Raw genomic sequence first — 23,232 nt, 5'->3', positions numbered from 1 at the left:
CATGCTAATTTAAGTCAATGGCAATAACCTTTTTGATATCAATGAGGCAGGATAAAAGCTTGTGTAAACAGCCAGTGCTCCCATCTTTCCTCATCTCAAGAACCTTGCTGACATCTGATCTAACGCCTCACATATCCATCTCACTCAAATACTTAAGTAAGCACAGATATGTGACAGCAAGAAGGTATACTGGTGAAGAAAAGGATGTGAATATAAGGTTGGATTAAAGGTGTAGTGCTACTGACAAGATCATACATTTTTTTTTTCTGTGCAAGTTTTTTCTATATCTCAGTCTAAGCAGCTGTTGAGGCAAGCAACATGAAGCACAGGAGATTAGGGGCAAAAATAAATTTGAACCATCAGATGCTTGGAAGAACTGCAGTCTTATCTGAGCTTGGTGAGAAGAACCTGAGACTGGAGAAACACCAAGGGAATGACTAATGGTTTAAAAAGAAAAAAAAGTTGATTATATTTTGTCAGAAAAGGAAAGGTTTTAGTCCTCACTGTTTTTTTGTGTTTGAGGTTACTTATGAAAACCACTTAGCACAGAGTGCTGTCATCACTGTAAATTCATTAACGTTTCACTGAACAGTTCTAATGCCATTAGACTGCCCCATGTCACATGTGTTATGTCTATGAATGCTCTCTTTGTCTCTCTGTGTAGCAAGGAAGGTGAAAGGCACTGGAATTGAACTCATTCTTCAAGCTGAGAGTCTTTGCAATCATAAATAAAGTCCCTTCAGCTTAACATTCATTGCCTCCTTTCTCATTTAAAAACAGATGTCAGCACAAGGAGAAGGCAGGTGCAGAGTGCCTCTTTCAGCTGCTTTTGGAGGAAAGCAGGAAGTGAATAAGTCACAGGGAGCTGTGATGTTTGGATCTTTAGAACGCATTTATAGCTTCTAGATACGTTCCTGCTAATGAGGGTGAGAGATGTCAGCTCTTTGGAAGTTAGAGCACGCCCTGTTGCACTCTCATCAGCTCTGATAGATGCAGTGTGTATGGGAATATAATTTAAACATGAGGATATGAGGAATGATTTATTAAGTTACCACAGAAAGTACTCAAGAAAAAAATGTCTAATACTAGAAAAAATGTCTGGCATAGTTGAATGCTATTTAAACTACAAAATTTGTTATAAACTGGAAAGCCCAAAATGGATATTCTCCTTACACTGCAGCACTGCCTGAAAACACACATAAATACCCTGGATAGTAGCTGTAGAATATTATAATTTATAACAGCCAGGCTCCTAAACCTAATGAAAACCGCAAACTGATTGTTGCCAATTGTCCTACTGCTGTTAAAGCCAGCAGCAATATCTGAGAGCACGTTTGGATGTGTGGTGATAATCTGACTACTGCCATTTCCCCCCTTAGGCAATCCACCTTCCACACAAAATAGTGTCCTCTTTTAACGGGGGCAAGATCAGATACAATATCATCCATGGTCTCTACAAGATGCCAGACTGAGGTGAGCAGAAAAGAGCAAAGAGCACTATAGCCTCTCCTCTCTCTCCTCCCTTTCCACATCTCTCAGGTTTGATGTGGGTGGAAACACGCTATTTGTAAAGAGCTGGCACAATTTGCCCTCATTAGCAGAGCATGCCCACTTTTTTTGTCACTCTTGGTGTACCTCATTTGAAACACCACACTGCAGGGATTTTGCAGTGTCTGGGATTTGGACTATGAAAGGAGAAGTTTACAAGAAAAACGCCTGCAGCTTCCTGGGCTTGATGCACTGCATTGTCTGGCATGGATTTCACTTTCCCCGTGACACTGAAAAAGCACTGCCACGGAACAACTTGCTTTGATGCCCTGTGCTAGCAAACAAGTTCTGTGATCAACAAGCTTTTAATCCTGTATTTCCACACTTTTACTAAGCAAATTGCAACTTGACAAAGCTGTGTGTCAATGACTGTACCAAAAGTTCAGCCCTGAACAGAGCTGGTAAAAGAGGGTAGGAGAGAAAGTGCTCACAGGAAGCACACAGAAGAATTGTACTTCAGAAGCTTTGTCAGTGCTTTGATTTAGTGCCATCAGTCCTACTGCAGCAGGCCTTCTACTAAGTGCTAGTGTAGACAGTCCAAGAAAACTCCCTAGAAGCAATAAATGATGCTTGTGACCTGAAAAGTATCTTCTGCCTCCCTGAATTCTAAGGAGGGATCTGCCAAAGCAAGAAACGTGCCGGGACTCATGAGGAGCCTGCCCTTTCAAGTGATAAGGTCTCTATGGAAAGAACTGTGGTGTAATCAAAGTACATAAGTAGCCAAATCTCAGCATCAGGTTTTCAGGAAAAAGCCCTCTTGGCCCCTTCCATGTAATGCTGGTCCACATGTGTCACAGTGAACAGCTGGTGAAGAGCCATCTTCTGTATGAAGGGAATACCCAGCACTAAAATCTATGTTAGTACACCCAAGACAGAGTTTTTCAGTGCCAAAATTAGCAGTTTGGGAAGCAGCACAGGAATGTAAGTAGCAGAGGACCTTTTCTGCTTACCTGAAAGTCGTCTTGTTGCCTGAAATCTTCACAATATCCTGAAGTATTGCGCTGTCTCCTGGTGCTACTCCTCTGTTCCTTTTTCAGATGAAGAGAGGCTGAGCTTATCTGCTTTGCTGATGCAGATACAACAAAGCACATTATGCTACGAACTAACTCCCTTCCTGTGGAACAAACATTAGGAAGCAGCTGAAGAGGTATTCAAGACTCCCGTGTTTCAATATAAACCAGAAAATGCCTGTTTCAGATTCTTAAACAGGAGGGTGCAGACTGTAATACAAAATCTACTCACTAGAATAAAAAGTCTGATATCAAACTCTTCTTTTTAGTGAAGAAGTCTTCTCTGATGCTTTCCCCCTGCCCTTTTTATTCAAAACTGAAGTACACAGATGCATTGTAGGACATTGATAAAATATTAGAGCCACTACATGGCTTTAAATTACTGCACAGAAATCTGGAGCATTTCTTAAAAATATTTCATATTTTCAGTGGGGGAAAGTATTTTTATTTTTAATGATAGCTGTTTGAAGTTGTTCAGTGGCTTGGAAGGTTACCACTTCCTTTTCATTTCTGAATACAAACATTGCTGTGTCTGTGCAAGGTCTCAGTTTTTTGAGGCTGTGGTTCTTTTTACCACATATCTAATCTGAGCCAAGTAATGCATTATTTTCGATGATATTATCACCCTGGAAGAATACTAATGCAGGAAATCAGTGTTCAATGTTTCTATACAAAACATTTAAATTCGAACAAAATCAGCTGCTTTTTCCTAGTTAGCTACATGACACACGATTAATGATTGGTAAAAAATAAATCTGAATGGAAATATCTCCTCTTCCAAGGTTCCAATTGATCAGTTTTGAATTGCCTGACTGAGGATGTGAGCTAAGAGCCTCTCTAGCAGCATTACAGTGACACACTGTCTGTCATTTACTGCCTGCTCTCCTTTTCAGTACTTGCTCCTTCATAATTAGTATCTGCAATTGGCCACTGGACTTTGAAACTGCAAACTGCTTTCCATATCTTTTGTTTCCTGTTGTACATACACTGAAATCACACAGTTTGTTATCTGTCACTAAGATTACAAGCAGCATGACTTAAAAGGAAAAAATGTCAACGAAAATAGGGAGCTCTTTACTGACTATAAAATGTGACACATCTCTGTAACCAAAAATAGAGCAATAGTACTTGGAATCTGGTTCTGATTCAGTGATGAATAGAAAAAAAAAGAGTAGAAGTAAGTAGAAAAAGACTAAACAAATATTGTTATGTAGTAGAAATTTCAGGCTATAAAAACATTGATGCATGCTTCAGGAAAAATCAGTAACCAGGTTTGTAACAATTTTTAAACTACATTAATTAGAGAAGAAAGTCCAAGTCATTACTGGCTGAGACTGCATTTTTTGATGGTGATAAAGAGATAAAAGATTCATAAATATTTTAGGGGTTTTATTTTTGGGGATTAGTTTGATCTGCTTACATCATGAGTGGTCAAAGAATTTTTCATTTTATTAATAACTGGTATTGTGCAATAACATAAAATCTGATTTAAACTTGTGTACCTAGATAGGTATTTACCAGGTTCTCACAGAACCCTGGAGTTTTATAACAACTGGCTGAGCAGATCCTCAGTCTGTTGTGCACATTTTAACAAATACAGGAAAATGTTATAAGACATAAATAATGTTAGCATTATTTAAATATTAAAGGAAAAAAAGAGAGAAATGAGAAAATTTAGGTAACTATTCTCTAGTTTGATAAAAGTAGCAGGAAAACTACAAAAGATATGGGACTACAGTTATAAAAACTTGATAGAGGACTAATGCTAGTGACAACAGTTTTACTGGAAGTGTGTCTTGTCAAAGAAACCTATAATGAGATTACAGATTTGTTGAGGCATATGATTTAGTAATGTACAAGATACTGATTAAAAAGGAAGACTAGGGCTCATTCAAATGGATGGCATTTTAGGTCAACAAAACATAAAATGATAATGCAGTCTGTGCCCATATTCTGTAGTGTGGCTCCTGGATACCCTGACACACAAAGAGGATTTAATGTTTATACTAAATCGCAACAAACAAGAGAGCCAATATTTGATTCAAGAGCAAAAAAAGTCTAATGTGAATTCTTTATGTGCAGATAAAAAAGAAATAAATGAGTACATAGAGGTGAAACAAGAGCTACTCGGGAGAATTCCAGTGTCTGTGTTTTTAATGTGAAAAATGGGAAAATGTACAGAAAAAAGCTAAACCCAAGATACCTTGGTTTTAACCCTGAAGTAAGTGTTAATGAGCTCCTTTTGTTTAAACCTCTCAGGGGTGACCAGACTAACACAGGTGAGTACATTAGAGAGAAAACACAAAGCAAAGGCTTTCCTGTCAAGACAAACAAGCACAACATGAGCCAGTGGCTGAGAGTTAAAGCCAGAAAAACTCAAATTAGAATTGAATACCCATTAGTTAACACCGAAAGAGATTAACCACTGGAATGAGCTCCCAAAGTAATGAGTTCTTCATGTCTTGATGCCTTCAGGTCAGGCATTTCTGAAAAATGTGCTGTGGCTAAACACAAGTTATTACTTATTGATAGCCAAATAATTAACTCAATACATGAGCAATTGCATGAAATGTAATAACTTGTGATATAGAAAGAAGATTATGCTCTGAATGTATGATTTCATAGCTTTTCCAGAACAGGGCACAGGAGCACATGCCAGCTATAGATGTTGGCACATTGATAAGTGAAACTTAGTAGAATGAATGATGAGCTGACACTCCTTTCACCATCGTTTTACAAACTCAACTATGCTGTTATCTCCTTGCCACTTCATGCTGATCAGTGCTTCCTCTTTCTCACAAGCTTCCCAGCTGAAAAGCCAACACCTGTAAGCCAACACCTGCTTGTGCTCTTCTAGTGAAAAAGTGATCAGGCCCATTATTTAGCTCATCCTCTCCTTTTATTTTAGACTGTAGAAGGTATTATATCTTTCCCTGATTCAGTGGTTCCCTTTGAAACGTGTAATTTGTAAGTGGTGGATTTAACATCTATGAGTTCCACAGACAAAGAGCCACTCCTTTTCAATAGCTATTAGATGAAATTCATAATCCTTCAAGAATCTCATATAATGTTAAAGATCTGAAATTATTACATATATGTATTTAGGTAAATACATATTTATCATCTCCTTATTGCAGATTTCCCCCCTGAGCTTCCCATCTTCTTCCTTTAATTTGCATCTGGGTGTATCATTAGTTTTGCTTCCTTCCTAAAGAAATAAAGAAATAGGAGTTTTACCATGTCAGGGCCCTTGACTATAATTTGCATTCTGTGTTTCAGAGGCATTTCATCCTTTAACTGGCTTTTCCTTTTAGCCTGGTAGCCGGAAAAAATCTCACTTCCCTTCTAGTCTTCTGTTGTCTTCAGGAATTCACTTTAGTTTTGTGCTTATTTTGCTTCATCAGCAATTCCTATTGTATCTTCCATTTTTTGTAATTCTTTACACATTTTTTTCCCCCCAGGGCTTGATCCTTTTAGGGAAAGGAAATGCTCCAGCAGACTACATAGATTACTCTCTAAATTTTTTAATATTTTAAGTACACTGTACTTTATTATTATTTCTTCTGCTCCCTTCTGATGGTAGTTTCTTCAGTCCTTAAAAATGACTTCCAATTACTTGTGTTTTCTTTAAAAAGCTTGACACTGTCCCCCTGTAGTTTTAATGTCCTCAACTGTATGCCTAAATTCTCATGGAGAGCCATAATAGTCCTGTTTTACACATTGGAGAACACACACCAATTATACCCATAGGTTTGTAGCTTATTCCCATTTTCCCATCACTTGTGCATGTAAAAGGTTTATAACTATATTGTAGAAATATGTCTGTACACACTTGCAGACCAGTATGTTGATCTTTAAATTCCCCACCCCAACCATGCATATTGTAAAGTGAAACATGTGAAGTGTGTCTAATGCCAGTCTGCTCTCCTATTAGCTGGCAAAACCAGGAAGCGCAAATTTACCCTTACAGACCATAAAAACACACAAGGCCATAGAAATCACCCCTTGGTGTAGATGTAAGGGAAATTGGGATTCAGCTGACATATTTTTGCAATGTTTGCAGGATGGCATTTGCCAATGTAAACCTGACTTGCAAATATACAGTGTCTTTCACTGTGAATGGCTTATTTTTGCTATAAATGGTCCCTTTATTGGAAATGGGCTCCCTTTACCTTTTAATCTTGAACTATTTGAACTACCCAACCAAATTTTCTGTTCTGTAATACATTACTACAGATGAAGAAAATAAAAATAGGCAAATATTATAATTCCAGGAATACTGGAATATTATTCCCTCTAATGAACTAGTTCCTTAAAACGTGCAGAGAGATTTTTCAGTATTGGTACATTTAAGATTGTGCTTCAAAGTTCAAATGCAGAAACTGTGTGCTTACACTTCTAAACTTGGAAAAGAATCAAACTTCTTTGAGAACTCAGTCTGGCATGAAATAAAGATAGAAACAAGACCACGTGGGAGATATTTGCTGGTCAACCTCATAGTCAACACAGGAAGAAAAATAGGAAGCCCTATTCACTGGAAAAACTAGATGCTCCAGGCGTCTTCAGCTGCTTGTCTTGCTGTATGGACATTGCCTTTTCTTTCAGGAAACCTTGGCAAGAACGGAGATCTGGCTTGCAGAAGCATAAATAGACTCTAAATTACCCCAAATGGAATGCTCTAATACGCCATAGGACAATTCCCTCCTCATCAAAATATCAAATCCTTCATGCCCTCACCTACTTTATGTTGGCAGCAAAGAAAAAAGTGGATAATATAGGAAATATGGTCATCTCAGAGTCTGAATTTCTCATCCCTTGCATCAAGGAAATAACTGTCAGTTCCGTGGCTGCAAAGAATCATGCAGGTAGGAATGTATAGTCTAAAATAACTTGTATGTAATTCTGCTTTTCTTTTTTCCCATAGATTTCTTAGCAACCTGTACAGTTCTCTGCACTGGACTCTCCCTTTTCAGAGTGGTGAAAAAAGTAAAGCTGTGGACATGTAACCTCTTAAAAAAATGTTTCTAGTCATTAATGAGAATTGTCACAAATTTTTCAGCATTCAGATGGAGAATATTGGTTCAGGCCCAGTTTTTCCAGTATATACTTTTTAAGGTGTTTGAGGAAGGTATATTTTCTGAAAAAACTAAAAATCATGCAGAACAAAAAAATATATCTAGATATAGAAAACAGAAGAATAGTTGCTTGGGGTCTCACCAGGATTAAGTATTATACTAACCATGTTTCAAAATGCCATTTCTTGTTTGACAAAAGGAATGTCAGAGACTACACTGCTTCTGAACTACTGTTGTGTGAATTCAAAGAGGAACTACTAAGCCCTGGATCTGTGCCTGAGCTTTTTATTCCTGGTACTATCAAAGGGTGTGATCATTAATCCCAGTTAAACAAGAAGTCAGCATGTTCCACAGAATCAAAGGGTGAGCCAGGATTCAGAAGAGAGATGTCCTGCTCCTGCTTCTGTTGATGAGGTGTTATGTCACTAGTGAAGCTTGTGTTGGCTGAGCTTCCCCTACTTTTTGTTCAACAATTTAATATTAGCTTGGGGGACATAACTATGCCTGTCAATAGATTTTTCAGTGTGTTTAGCCAATGTAGCAAACATCATGGGCAACGCATTGTCACAGAATAAGAGTGCACTTAAATGTATTATAGTTATGTATTTAACATCTTTTCATTGTAAATTCAACTATTGGTAGTTTCTACACAAACTTAGACAATTTTAGGTTTGCTTACGTCATTAAAGGAGATCAAATCCCACTGATCTTGAACAAATCTTAGCTCATGCCACTATCTCAACCTGATTGTTTCAGCCCTTTTACTTGAAGCTGGGTCCATAAACGAATGAATTGGTTTGTGCAGAGGTCAATATCCACATCCATCTTTATCCATTTTTGTAAGGTCAATATTCAAATTTGTCATCAGAGTTTAATGTGAGGGCTCAGTCCCATGCTCCACTTCCTTGCGGAGAAAAAAACTCCACAAGATTACTTACATACCTCACCATTAAAGAAGTCCCAGAATCTTCAGTGGAATCTAATCTGTTGATTCTCTAATCTGTGCCTGACAGATACTGAAGAAGAAACAGGATATTTGCACAAAAACTACTCAGCAGACATATAGGAATAAAGAATTGTCAATTATTCAGTAAAGATTTACCTGCTATGCCTAATTTTGCAGAGGGATATGGAAATAATTGAAAGGTTAAAAGGAAGGGCAACAAATATATGGCAAAGCCATGAAAAGTATTTATTGCAAGACAGGAACTCATAGGTCTGATAAAGTTGCCCCTCATAAGCATGAAATTCTAGAACAGACATCCCACAGGAAGGTTACTGCAGGAAAGGACTTAATAGAGAGCATGAATGAATGAAATACTGTATTTCAAGGACTAAGGGAATGAACCCAGCCTCCTAGGACTGTCTGGTTCATTTCCAAAATATAAGACTACTTGTTTAGAAGAAAATGAATTTCCAGTCAGATGGACTAGAACAGATGATGATTTAGGGTAATGTTTGTTTTTTCCCCATGTGGTTGAACAATGATTCAAAGGAATCTACATTAATGGAAGCAGCTGGTGTGTGTTTTAGAAGTGAGAAGATTATAAAACTTAATAAAGCCAGTTGGCTATGGGAGATGGGTATGCATATACAACATGACACCTCATGTGACTAAAATGCTTGTTAAAAATTTCTGAGTTTTCTCTTTGTACTGATGTCAGGTGTTCAATATATGAAAAATATCTGTTTGGGTTTTTTCCTCAATAAACTGCACATCTTGTTGTAATTTGGGTAGTATGATACTGCAGAAGGAAATTTGTGTTTCTTCTCTGCTCTTGAAAAAACCAACCCAGTAAACTCTACTTCTTTTGCCCTATTTTCTTTTCACCTTGCATGCAGCTCATGAACCAGTACTCTCTTGCTTCATTAATGAAGTTTCATCTTAGTCCTTCTTTTTTCATCTCACACTCACACTGATGATAATTTCTGCTCCCCTGTCAGTGCTGCACAGGAATCACAGATACTGCTGCTGAGTTGGGGATCACTGAAGCTTGATGAGCTCCACACCAAACCTTGTGGATCAACAGCACAGGATCAAGATGTTCTCATCTTGGGATACCAGAATTCAGGGAGGTCTGGTCACTGTCTTTAAGTGGACTAGGATGGTAAGCAAAGGGCACTTCTTACAATTTTAGCAATGCTATTTGACTGCCTCTGATGCATTTTCTGATTGCTGTCAGGGATCGCAGACTGTCAGTACGACATTCCCGTTTCCCTTCCTGTCACTGATGCAAGTTTTTGGGCCACTGCCTAGAAGAGATCTCTATAACAGAGGCCCCTTCTGTCCTTTTTTCCCATGACAGAATGAATATTCTCTAGTTCCATACATGGCTGTTTTCAAAGGAGAATGAAGAGTCCTTTCATAACCTTGAACTGAGGCATCTTCATCCTGGGGAGAGAATTTCCTCAAACCTTCAATGTTTGAATAATTTGCAGTAGGAATTGATGCCACACTTCTTCCTTTAGGACAGAAAGGGCAGAAGTGGGCTCCCTTCCTTTTTCAGTGGCTTCCTTATCCTCACTGAGGGTTTCCGTTCCTCCGCAGAAGGGACACAGAGCTCAAGTAGTGAGGAGTAAACACAGTCACAGAACAGCTGATGTTGGAAGGAAATTCTGGACATCATCTTGTCCGAATTACCTGCTCAAGGAGGGCTGCCCACAACAAGGACTGTGTTCACGTTAATATCTTCATGGATGGAGTCTCCTCAACCTCCTGGGGCAACCTGTGCCAGGGCTTAGTCATTGTCACAGTCAAAATTGTTTCCTGATGTTCAAAAAAACCTCCCATGTTTCAATTTGTGCCCATCACCACTGGTCCTGTTACTGGGCCCCACTGAAAAGAGCCTGGCTCCAGCCTCTTTGTATTTTCCCTTTGGGTATTTGTACACATCTGTGAGATCCCATTGAGCCTGCCCTTCTCTAAGCTGAACAGTCCCAGCTCTCTCAGCCTGTCCTCACAGGAGAGATGGCCCAGCACCTTAACCATGGTCATGACCATTTGTTGGACTCTCTCCAGTATGGTCTATCTCTCTGTACTGGATCAGCCCAGATCTGAACCCAGCACCCCAGGTGCGTCCTCACCTGTGCTGATCAGAGGGACAGGATCACCTCCCTTGTCTTGTTGGAATTTCCTTGCCTAATGCAGCCCAAGGTATCGTTCACCTTCTTTGCAGCAAGGACACACTGCTCACTCATGTCTGACCTGATGCCCACCAGGACCCACAGTGGGTGGGACCCATCCACCCAATGCCAAACTGCATTCCAGTCAGGTAGTCCCCCACCTGTCCCGGCTTTGCCCTTCGCCTTGTTAAAGCCGCTCTCCCTGGGTGTCCCCGGGTGCACACAGCGCCTGTGCCCAGCTGGAGGGGCAGCGGCAGCTGTGGAGACACGCACCCACCCGGGCTAGGGAAGCAGCTTGCAGAGGACGGAGAGGAAGACGCAGGGAGGCTCAGGAGCAGCGTCCCGCCGGGAACGCCCGCTGCCACCTCACCTCTGGCTCGCCGTGCGGCGTCGCGCCGCTGGGACAGCGACCGGCTCCCAGCGCTGCCCGGTGGCCGCCCCGGCCCGGCCCCTGCCCCGGCGCTCGCCGCCACCCGCGGGCGGGGGCGGAGGGCGGGGGGAGGTCCGGGCGAGGAGCCGAGCGCCGCCAGCCCGGCTCGCCCCGCACACGCTCGCACTCCGCACAGCCCGCCCATGGCTGACAGGAGCCTGATCGAGGGCGCCGAGCCCCTGCCGCACCGGGAGGAGCCTCCGGAGTGGGGCTACGAGGAAGGTGAGGAGCGGGCGGCGACTCCGCCGGGGAGAAACTTTGTCCGCTGCCGGGGGAGGAGGAGGCGGTGTGGGAATTTCGGTGGCGGGGCACAGCGGGGTTCGCTCCCCGGCCGTCCCGAGGCGCCGGGAGCGGACAAGCGCCGTCCCGCAGCAGGTCCATCCCCGGCGGCGGGAGGGCAGCGCGGGGCGGCGGCCGCGGAGCCGCGGGGTCCGGCCGGGCTGCCCCTTCCCTGCCCGGGGACAGCGTCCGTCTGACCCGCGGCGCGGGGTGCCGGGTCCCCCTGACCGCTTTTCCTTGTGCCTCAGGAGTGGAGTGGGGGCTGATTTTCCCCGATGCTAACGGGGAGTACCAGTCGCCCATTAATTTGAACTCAAGAGAAGCTAAATATGACCCCTCGCTCCTGGAAGTGCGTTTGTCACCGAACTACGTGGTGTGTCGTGACTGCGAAGTGATCAACGACGGGCATTCCATTCAGATTGCCCTGAAGTCAAAATCAGGTATGCTGAAACATGGCCTTGATTTTCCCGGCTAAAGCTTGTGTTGCCTGAAGACTCACTGCACTCATGTCCCGGTGTGTAGGAAAAGCAGCCTTTCCCAGCCGAGAGCAGTTGTGCCCATTCCGCATGGACTATGCCCGGTGAGAGTGTTGCTATTGACTTTGGTAGGAAGAGGAGCAGGTGTTGCAATGGGAGTTGCAGATTTTGATGCCAGGCTGGATGGTCAGGGAGATTGCTTCAAAGCAGGTCCAGAATTTCCTCTTGTGGTGGTGGTATCCAATCCCCTGGCATTAACAGCTGTCTGCACTCAGAAGCAGTACAGACTATTGCTAAGACAGTGTAGTGCCAAACTGTTCTGTACACCTGGCAAGATTTGTTCATGGTTCAAAGACTATGTAAGTTAAAAGTGTTTTTTCCCATTAACTTGAGTGCGTTCTGAATACTACCTACAAATTGGACAGCTTAAGATAAAAACACCAGTTATACATGCTCACAATATTGATGAGGACCAAGTAGAAGGCAGTCCTCATTTCTTAAAGAACAACATTTTTGGTGTCACTCATCAAATTCGATTTAGAAGAAAATAATGAAGGAAACAATTCCAATATAAGTGAAGTTGCAATATCTTATCCAGACCTTTCATCTGGGTAAACCATTCTGTAGGAAGGCGGCAAGAAAGTAGGGAGGAAAAAAAGTCCTCTTTGCTTTCCAGCACTGCAGTAGTTCTTACCATGTTTTTGGAAGAGCCTCCATGTTATTCCAACCAGTCTTAGCTAGTAACAGCCCTTTGGGGGCATTTAAACAGCTGGACATTGTCAAACCATGAGACATTCCAACTTCTGTTTCCTTCTGAGAAATCAGTAGTATTGGGAACTGCAGCTGTGGTAAGTGAGGGACTCAGTTTAGTTTTACACAGCTTTTTAAAAATGAAGGGTTTGTTATCTTAATAATCATGCTTTGGTTTATAATTTCATTTCTATGATAATTTCGATGTATTTTTGTAACACAGAACGTTTATTTCCATGGAATTTTGCAGATTTGCAATAAAAGAGAAATGTTATACTTCCAGTCAGTTTTACTGCCTTCATCAGAAGCAGAGCTCTTTTCCCAAGGGATAAGGTTCTCCCTGCAGGATCAGGAATTCTTGAATTCTCCTGTGGAGGAAGTGAGGGTGACCACAAGTGACCTCATCATTCATATGCCAAAATACAACTCCTTCCATGCTACATTTTCAAGGGCAGTTTCTAACTTAGTAGTGATTAATAAGATGAGACCAACACACCTAAATGCCTTTGCAAAACCATTAAGAGAATTAAAAAAAAGGAAAGAGTTCTTTTATACTTGAATGCAATGTGATGCCAGACAGATGAGTCTTGAATTATAAGAAAATGTAAAATAGAGAAAAAGTTTATGACTGAAGTATGGAATTATGATTTAGGAACTCTTGGTTTAGTTTCAGATTTTTGTTAAATTTAATGTTATGTAATTTGCCATTTTCCCTTGGTAAACTGGGAATAATTTGGGAGGGAGAGGACAACATTTATTAAACCTACCAAGAAGAGAAGAGAGTTAATAAGCTGTGACTGAACCTGGCCTAGTATTCTGGCCATTTTTCAGGGATTGCAGAAACTCCTGCAGTTTCTTTTCCTCACAGGAGATCTCTGATGACAAATCCATTTAGCTGGATTATTTTGTAGGGAACTATTGAGCACTGGATGCTTTTGAAATTCTGTCCAATTAATGTGCAAGAAATCCTCATCTACTGTAATGTTAGCAGTCAAAGTTCTTTATGGAAAAAAGTAAAGTATGATTAAGATGCATATTAAAAATAAATTTGTCATTACTGGTGAATGTTTTTATCTTTTAATTCAAGACACGCAGTCCAGATGGAGTTTCCAAATCCTTCTCATTATTTAATTGCAAACATTTTCACAGCTGCTTTCATTTTGATAGTGGAATATGTGTTGTGCATTTGGTGGAAGAACCATGACCATCTATGAAATAGTTTTATCATAGGATCAGTCTCCTAACTGAAGCCTTGGAAATAAACTCTTTGAAGCTCCTGGAGATCCAGAACTACATCATATAGAGAACATTTGTTCTAGTTACAGTTTTTCTCAGAGCAATGTTTTAAAACAGAGAAAACACTCAATTTTCCTAATTGAGATGATGATTGTTATTATTATTATTATACTGTCCTAATTAAGCACTAATTGAGTATCATTATTCTTTTTGTTTGTCCAGATTTCTTAAATATTTCAAAATTGGTTGTTTCCACAAGTGTTCACTGAATTTGTAGATTTTCCCTCTAGGGGATATAGCTATAGACAGAATATAGATAAATCAAGGTTAAGGAGAAAATCTGAATCTATAACTATATTTAGGACATTTCATTTTAGAAACTCTAATTAATGGCTGTTAGATAAATTGTGTTGAATTATTAAAGGAGGATTAACTGAAATATTTGACTTTTTTCCCTCCAGCTTAGGAAAAACAAAATTGATCTGTTTTATTTCATTTTTTTTACAGTTTCATACCTTTGATTTTGTGTTTGTACAATTGTAATATGATTACCTTGCTAACTTATGTTTTAGTATTACACCACCTCTTCTGCTCCAAGCTCAGGTGGTATAGTTTGTGTGTCAAAATAGCTATATATTTTGGAACTAATTCCCTAAGGCTATATTTCCTGCAGTTACATAATCCTTATCAATTATCAGAGATTGTAAAAGATTAATTCCAAGTCTATGAAACGGAAGCTAGAATTTAATGGGTTCTGGGGAGGACTGTGAATGCCCTTAAATAAAACTCAGCCCTGCCTGGAAGCCAATGTGCAATGATTTTAGTGGAAAGTTACCTCCAGCTTGTGATGTAATATTTGATCTAAAGCAGATTCAGAAATCCCTGGGCAAAATGTTTCCATTGATTAATTCCAGAGCAGGTTGGGCCTCACAATTGCTTGCTTTTACTGCTTCTGGTGGAAGTCTCTATTAATGCAAAAGTATCGAGCAGCTATATACATTTTTTTTGTGCACATGTTGTGATTGTGGACAGATGCTTTTAAGAAATTCCAGATGTTTAAAAAACTGGAGTAAGGAAATCCCATGACTGCCTGGAAGCTGTATTTAAGTAAATGAGGTATGCTGGTTTTGCTCCAGTGTGTAGGTTTGATTGTATTTTGGTGTGGAGGCGTTCAGTATCTCAGAAGCCTGACAGGTGGTATATGACTGAACACCTTTACCCAGAAAAATATTTGCTATCAAAAGTTTTCTATCCATTTCTGTGACCCATAGTAAATATAGGTGATGGAAATTAAACATTTGGACAACTTGGAGGTTACTTCCTAGTTCAATTCAGAACCCCTGCCATCTGTTTAGAGCACACAGTTAATGTCTTGATAAGACAAATAAACATTCCCTCTTCTGCCTGGTAAAGGTACAAGGCTTTTATTTGGTGCTCTGCATCATAAAACCAAGAGTTCAGTATGACAGCAGTTTTACTGTTTTTCATAACTGCCTCAATTCATGTTCTGTACCTGCAAAGTTCTTCAGAAATAAAGGTGACAAGTCTATTAACTTAACTCTTCTTTCTGGTACCCCTAAGAATATAGAAGATTGCCACAGACTCCTTGTTGTATTTGAAGAATATATTCAGTGTCTTGTCTGCTTTGAAAGGCAAGTTCTTTACCACTTATCTTCTTTCCCAGTGTTAATAGGGGGGCCATTACCTCGGGGACATGAGTTTGAACTGCACGATGTTCGATTTCACTGGGGGAGAGAAAACCAGCGTGGTTCTGAACACACAGTTAATTTTAAGGCCTTTCCCATGGAGGTAAGAGTGCTCTGCATTGTATAACACCCGTGAAATGCAAAAGATTTTATTTCATTGCCTGAATTCTTGGTAGCCCAAAAGCGACTTCCTTTTAGCTCTGCATGCTTTATATTTCAACCACAAAGCTGTCTTCCTGGGGTGTGCTTTAGTGCAGGTAAATTAGGATCTGCACCTGGAATAGAATGCCTCCAGCACTCACCACACTGTATGATTAATTGGTCGTAAAGTTAACTTGCAGAATTATTAACTTCTTTCTTATTAGTGTTCTAACAAGATCTGCCATTTCAACACTTCCTATATCACCTTGACTAATAGCTATAGGTGGGGAGAACTAGCCACTGGAAATATTTCCATGGTGAATAATAACAATTTAGGTCAATTTGGAGTAAGTGTAGAGCAATTTGTTCATGAAACAGCTTTACATACTTGAAAATTGAAGATTATGTGATAGTTGTCTGTATGTTCTCCAAGATCTGAAAAAGCACACGATTTTGAAACAAAAGCAAAATGATAATGCAGTCTTAAAAAATTCAGCTCCTCATGGGGTTTGTGTCATAGGCAACACAAAATGCTTAGTCCTGTTTCTCCGGCCCTCCAGCAGCAGTTTGTGTTCACTTCCCACTGTCTCATTGCTTACAACTGTCAATGAACAACTTGGAGTATTCCTTAGCTCCTGGGCTGCAAGACTACTTTTAAAATATACCAACCCTGATGTTTGGTGACTTCAGCTTTGTATCTTTTATCTTTTATTTCATTTGTTGTGCACTATTTGTTTTAAAAAACTCAAGATTTTGTGGAGTTCTTGAATTTATTTTTGCCTTATTTATCTATCATAATCCCTCATGATTCTGAAGCTGTTTCTTTTATTCACTGTGGTCAGTGCTAGGAAATTTATTATTGTAGTGTTCATGAGTGCCTGACTACTGGAATAGAACTGTCTTATGGAAAAGAATATAAAAATATTAAAGAATATTAAAGCAACTACTGCAGAAATAAGTGTAAAAATCTTGTGGACTTACATCATCCTTCTAGTTCTTAGGGTTCAAATACTTTCTTTAAGAGTTGTGGGTCAGATTTTGGTCTCTGCTCTTTGCTATCTTGCACTGGTCTATCACAACCTCCCATATATAAACTTAATCATTTGGAGTTTTCAGGTTGAATTGAGGCAGATCATAGAATATTTATGTTGGAGAAGGCCTTTGTGATCAACAAGTCCAATCATAAACCTAATACTGCCAAAGTCCTCCCTTAAATCATGTCCCTAAGTACCACATCTATGGGCAGGTCCCCCTCTGCAGGCTGATTCCAGGCAGGTCTTGGAAATGCAGAATTGCTTGGATGGATAAGACTCATTAACCAAAGGGAAAACAAAGCAGTGACTTCTGCATCCTGATTACCTGGCATAATATATACAATATGATTTATATGGGCAGTAAGACCTTCAGGATACTGCAGTGTTCCCCTGAGGCAAGTAGCCAATTCATTATAAAATAGCTCTGCTTAGTGCTTTTCTTCAAGGCTGGTCCAGTACGTGGTGATTGAGAAATACTCATATGAGCTATGCTGAGAACTGTACTTGGGAATCTATCAGGGTTTCTATGGGGTCGGCTGTCTGTCTCTGCCCCCACACACGCTCAGGATGGCTCTTGCACGCTGGGCTTTAAAAGATGAGTCAGGACGCTAGGTTTTTTTGGTCTTCAGAATTGTTTATGATTTCTTATCTATAAAGTCCTTTCTCTGCCCGAAGGATCTGACCAGCACGGCAGCCAAAGGCACTCTGCCCACCCCCAAGGCGGCCGCATCTTTTATAACAAAAACTACGTATCTCATATTTACCTTTTGTCCCCAATACCTATCATCTTTGTCACTAACTACACCCTCATCCCAGACCAATCCCCAAGTGCCAACACCACTCCAGAAGATGGAAGACAGGAAGAAGAAGGAAGAGCCTGGTGGCACACCCTGATTCCTCCATCTTGTCTCCATAACCCCCCTGTACCAAAACCCCAAAATTTGTGATTCACCCTATAATGATATCTTCCCTTCACCATTTACACTCGAGTGATTCTCGCAGGTTCCATTTCTTCATACATCGGTGGCACATCTCTAGATGGATCAAAATCAAGCCACCAAGTGCTTTTGGCAACATTCCAAGACTCCCGAGCCCCCCAAGGGTTCTCTCGGTAGCTCTGGACATCAGGAGTGATGTGCTGAGCTCCCACAGGTTTCCTGTCTCTTTGTTAATTAAAATCACTTGCAAACCATCTTGGTGGTAATGTGGGAACAGTTCCTTGAGAATCTGCAGAAAACCTAGAATTATCTACTCCAGATCAGTCCAGACAAAAATATGCTTGACCCAGAGATACAAAACAACAAACTTAATAAGTCATGAAGGGATTTCATTCTTCACCTCCTTTAAAAGCTGTACAGCAGCTGCACAAACAGAGTTCTGGCACAGTTGAAGAACATCACCTGGAGGTGAGCAAGCCAGTGTTTTTCTGTTTCCTGCATCTAAGCAGCTTTCAACTAAACTCTAACTTCCAAGAAATAATTACTGATGCAAAAATTCTCTAGCAGAAAAAACCTGACCCATAATACATTTTAAGTACAGTATGAGCGTGTCATTTTGTGAAGAGATAAATCCTTATGGCAGAAGATGGCCAGTTCATCATCTGCCCCAAGCTGCAAGAGAGTGCAGAGCAGTTTTTTTGGTTTTTTTTACGGATGAACTGCATTTCCTTCTGCTATATGCACAAAGAGCTGTTATATTAAATCCCTCTCAAATTGTCCAAGTCAAATATTATACTTGAGCAATAGTAAAATTGGTGCTTGTGGCCACTATGATGTTTAGGTAGCACACCTGGGGCTCCAGAATGGAAGATTTGCTGTTTGCATTCCAGGCACAGACTTGTCTTTTTTTATTTTTTTTTTTAAACAATAGCTTTGATCAATGGACCAGGAAATCTTATTTTCTTAGCTTTTGACATTGGCATTGGTTTATACAGTTGTTGGAAATCATCAAATTCTGAATGTATATTTGCCTTGATTTCTACTGGGTTTCACAGACTGACAGAATATCCTGTCTTGGTAGGGGCCCACATGGATCATCCAGCCCAGCTCTTAAGTAAATGGCCCATATGGGGATTGATCCCACAATCTTGGTGTTTTAAGTACCATGCTCTAATCAGCTGAACTGAGTTTGTTGGTTACTGAGCTCAAACAGCAATTGATGCCTATTTTGGCTACATCCAAGCAGTCTGCTGTAGTTTATGCTTTCATACAAAATAAGCTGGCAGTTGCTTGTGCATCAGTGCAGATCAACTGCATAAATTTGAATATGTTGCAGATCAAGTGCATAAGTTTGGGTCTTTTTCAAGTGTAACAAATCTAGTAGGTCATCTTCCTAAGGCACTAAAAATTATTTCCATGGCAAGTGATAGGGATTCTCTTCTCTTTGTGAGAGGAAACAAGGAGATAAGAGGTAATATGAAAATGGAAATGCTTGGTTTAAGTGGGTGCGTTAACAACACAACAGGCTGGCCTAGATTACACACTCTGCTACTCTATTTTAAAACCTGAACTGAGCAGGTCTACAAAAATCAGCTTTTACTTTGATGAGATCTGAGATGACTATCTGAGACTAACTATTGGCTGGAGTAGCTGTCTGGTTTTTTAGGGCTGAAGACACTGGACGAAATAGTTGTGAAACAGCTTCAGATTACCATGTAATGACCTTTGTAAAAGATTTTGAAAAAGAGTGTAATTTTTCAAAGTTTGGAAGGCCAGTCTTCAATTACTTCCTTAGTCTCTTCATCTTTGGTACCATAATTTCTATAAAAGAAGTTAGGCAATATCCTGTATTAGTTGGGTAATATCCCATGTTTCTCAGTGCAAAAATCCATTACTTCTTACTACGCAGCCAGGGCCTTTGCATGTGGTTAGGATATATAGTTTCATGGTGAAGTTGGGTAGATTACAAAGCTTGTGTAACCTCTGGAACAGCTTCTTGAGCTAATACATATTGTCCAAAACGTTGTTCATGTGGTTTGGAGGCTGAGTTCTTAGTTTTTTTAATTCTTACATGAAGTTCAGCAAAGATGTGTTTTCCACCTTCCTTGACTGAAGAAATCAGAATGTGGATGGTGATATGCCCGTGTTTTCATTTTCACTGAAAAATCTGTGTTTGCCATAAGTCAGGAAAGCAGGAGAAAAAAAAATATTTGTCGAAAGCAAGTACTGTAGCACCTCTTAAACTGAGGAAAAGCAGAGGGCTGCATGTGCCAATACTCTTCCCTTTTCTTCATGAAAAAGGAGCATGAAGACTGCTCTTGCCCTTTGGGCAGGAATGGGAAGGAAGCATTTGTGCAACTTTCTCTAGAAATCCTACTCACCAACTACTTCTACTTCATGTTAAAGAGTGCTACTTTGTCTTTTGGCCAAAGGTGTGTTGGCCATGACATGTGCTAAATATTTAGTAAAGATCTTAACACTGAGAGACTGTTTCATGCCAGCAAATGGAACAGGGTACCAAATACCTGTGCTTTACAGTACAAATTTCCACAAAGCAGTGAAATCCACATTTACACATGTGATTTACCTGAAGCTGATAGAAGTGTGGGAAAGAGAGGAACTATTTGGCATCTTTATTCCTCTCCTTGATGCCAAGAGTATGGGTTGGAGAAGGATCAAAAGCAAATGAGAACTAATGAAACTGACTCTTTCCCTTACCTCTGATGTATGACAGGGAGATAGAAGAGGATGGGAATTGCAAATTGCTGCTAGTTATTTTTGTTAACAATGTGAAATGGGAACAGCTAAAAATGAGTTCCCATTGTATTTGATCTCTGTATAAACACAGCATATTATAGTGCCAGGCTGAATGAACTTACAGTCAAAAAATGAAATCCAGCAGGAGAAAGTAAATCACATGATAACATCAATGCAGGTTTATAGGGAAAAAAAATGTTTTCACTACTTCTGAAATGAAGGGAAACACGGAAAAATATAAGGGGGCCTGAAAGTTGTCTCTTCCTCTTAGTCAAATGGTGGTGTGACCAAAGGCACAAACTGATCATAAAGGCACAGTTGTTTCCAGGCTCCTGCTCTGAAATAAAAGTGTATCAGGGAAAATAAAAAGGTTCCTTTAACAACTTGCAGTATAACTAGGAGGATAATTCCCTGTAATCCATCCTCTTTAAAATGTAGGATTACATTAGCTGTGAACCATGTGAAAGCTCTCAGTAGAAGTGGGTTGGCAGAAAATAATTTAAAAAATGTTTCCAAGATGTGTAGGAAGATTAAGATTAAGATTATTATTGTCCATCCTGCAATTTTTGAGTAGAACAGAAGAAAATACAGTTGCTTCAAGGACCAAAATCAGTTCTGGACAGGAATAAAAACTATTCCTTTCTTTTGGATAACAAAATGCAAATTAATTAATTCTGTAGACACTTTCAGAGTAACTGAAATACCTGCTGCAATGAAGGTAACAGTGCAAAACACATATCCTCCCCTCGATTTGATTGAAATGATGTTTTCCTTTGTTAACAAGAAATGGTGCCTGAAGTACTCATCTAACACAGTTAAAGCTTTAGGACTTCAGGTGAGGCTGTTAACATGACACTTACCTACTAAAGCCTTTATAGTCTTCAGTGTGGTGTTTTCTCTGTGCCTAGCTCTGAAATCAGATATCTGCACACAGTGCATACCCTTTCTGGCATTTCTGGAGAGAAAGTATCATGCTTTCAACGCAGAAATTTAATTTTTGCCAACTTCTAATATTCTTTGCCAAGGCTATTTGACCTTGCTGTCTCTTTCATTCATTTTCCTTTTACCTTACCTGGACTAAAAAAATAAACCAGAGTATTTTTAATTGTAGTAGAAGGCCTGGGAACCATTGTGCTTGCCAGTGCGTCTCTCCCTCTTTATTCAGAGACTGACAAGCTGCAGAAGGACTGGGTAGGTGTGAATGGCAAGCAGAATTCAAACCATGATGACAGTAGTTTCTTTATTAGGACTGTGGCCCAAGTAATAAACTCTAAAAGATAAACCAAGGAGTAAATCCTTGGTTGCATTGATTGCCTGCCTGTGAAAAAAATAATTAATTCCACTCACATTAACAGCACAAGACCTTTGAATGAAGGATATCTATGAATTTAACTGGAGGCAAAAAGAACAGATTCCAGAAGAGTTTATGTAGCATCATGATGAGGTCTGGAACTCTCCTCAGACTCTGTCCAAGTTTTCTGGTGGAATATTAACTTGTTGCTTATAGTCTTGGACAATCTTCTAAATTTTGGAATCATTGCAGGTGAACACTCTTAGCTGTGATTAAACACAGTGTGCCTTATAAGGAAATGATGACATTTGTGTAATAGCTAATATCCTTGTCAGGTTATGAATAACACTAGTAATTGTTTAAAGTAGATATTCTCATTGGATAGTATTTAATTTTTGAGGACAGAATTGTGGAAAAAAAAACTAGGAAAATTGTGCCAATATTTAAACAGATGTTTTCAGGTTTGTTTTCTAAATCTCAGTGATTTCTACAAAAGCAATTTTTATGTGTTAGCCATTTAGGAATGCAACAGTAATACATAGATTTACACAGCACTCCATGGGCAAAATTGGTGTTAGCACCTATTCCAGGACTGTCAGTGAATCGTATTATGTGGGATCCTAGTCCCAAATGTGCAGGTGTTTAAGTATTTTTCTGCATTTTTCTATGTATCATACAGTCTGTGTATGCAATCCCCTAATTGATGTGACTTCTCTTCGGGATTTTCATGGTGGGTCAAAGCTGTGAGGTCTTTGTTTCCTCCCAATGAACAGGGAAACATGAAACCAGCAACAAGATAAAGAAAAAATTACCATCATCGTAAAAGCACACATGATCAGCTTATGACTCCTGAGATTGCTAGTGCTTTAAGTTCTTTCAGTTATGTTTTTATTGTTGTTGAGGGTTAATTTGACCTAAGTAGGCACACGCAGTCTCTGGAGTATGCTTTGGTTTTGGGTAATTTGCCAATGTGAGCTTTGATTGGCCCTCGTTTTGCTCACTCACATATAGTTTTTATTTTACAGGAATGGACCTATGTGCTTTCTAGTGTGAATTCCTGAAAGCAGGTACAAAAACGGGCTGATGTATTTGCACAAATGTGCTTTTAGCATGTCTAACACCTGAAAAAGAATTAAGTTAAGCCTGTGGAAAAAGGTACACACCTTTAGAGGCAGCAAATATGCTACCCTTCTGTGCAAAATCTACAATGTATTTATTGGATTGTGGAAGATGTATGAGCTGCCAGTTAGAGAGGAGTGGTGTTAATAGTGTTTACTGAAGCCTCTTTATCTTTTTGTCTGTTTTTTAATAGTCATTTCAGTTTTGTATGGAGAAGCTCTGTGGCCCATATGCACTTAAACCACTTTTGAGGTGGCAGTTGCAATCATCTGTGATTAGTAACTTCTACCAGGATGGAGAATTTCAGTATTCCTTGAAG

At 39.9% G+C, this 23,232-nt stretch overlaps 1 protein-coding gene and 1 long non-coding RNA gene across 2 annotated transcripts in view; both read left to right on the top strand.

Moving 5' to 3' along the window:
- LOC132331773 (uncharacterized) overlaps positions 1 to 11,164 on the top strand; it is a 62,484-nt gene extending 51,320 nt beyond the window's left edge. The window contains exons 3-5 of the long non-coding RNA XR_009487687.1: positions 7,483 to 7,544; positions 9,578 to 9,741; positions 9,940 to 11,164. This is a non-coding gene — a long non-coding RNA (uncharacterized LOC132331773). The remainder of the gene's footprint in view (positions 1 to 7,482; positions 7,545 to 9,577; positions 9,742 to 9,939) is intronic.
- An 89-nt stretch (positions 11,165 to 11,253) lies between these two features.
- Positions 11,254 to 23,232, top strand: part of CA8 (carbonic anhydrase 8) — a 50,247-nt gene continuing 38,268 nt past the window's right edge. The window contains exons 1-3 of the mRNA XM_059861039.1: positions 11,254 to 11,408; positions 11,714 to 11,905; positions 15,612 to 15,736. Of these exons, the coding sequence (XP_059717022.1) occupies positions 11,330 to 11,408; positions 11,714 to 11,905; positions 15,612 to 15,736 (396 nt within the window). The 5' untranslated portion in view covers positions 11,254 to 11,329. The remainder of the gene's footprint in view (positions 11,409 to 11,713; positions 11,906 to 15,611; positions 15,737 to 23,232) is intronic.

Source organism: Haemorhous mexicanus, chromosome 1 (assembly GCF_027477595.1).
Source record: "Haemorhous mexicanus isolate bHaeMex1 chromosome 1, bHaeMex1.pri, whole genome shotgun sequence".
In the NCBI taxonomy this organism is placed as follows: domain Eukaryota; kingdom Metazoa; phylum Chordata; class Aves; order Passeriformes; family Fringillidae; genus Haemorhous; species Haemorhous mexicanus.
The sequence above is the reverse complement of the archived record's forward strand: the minus strand, read 5'-3'. Positions and strand labels throughout refer to the sequence as shown.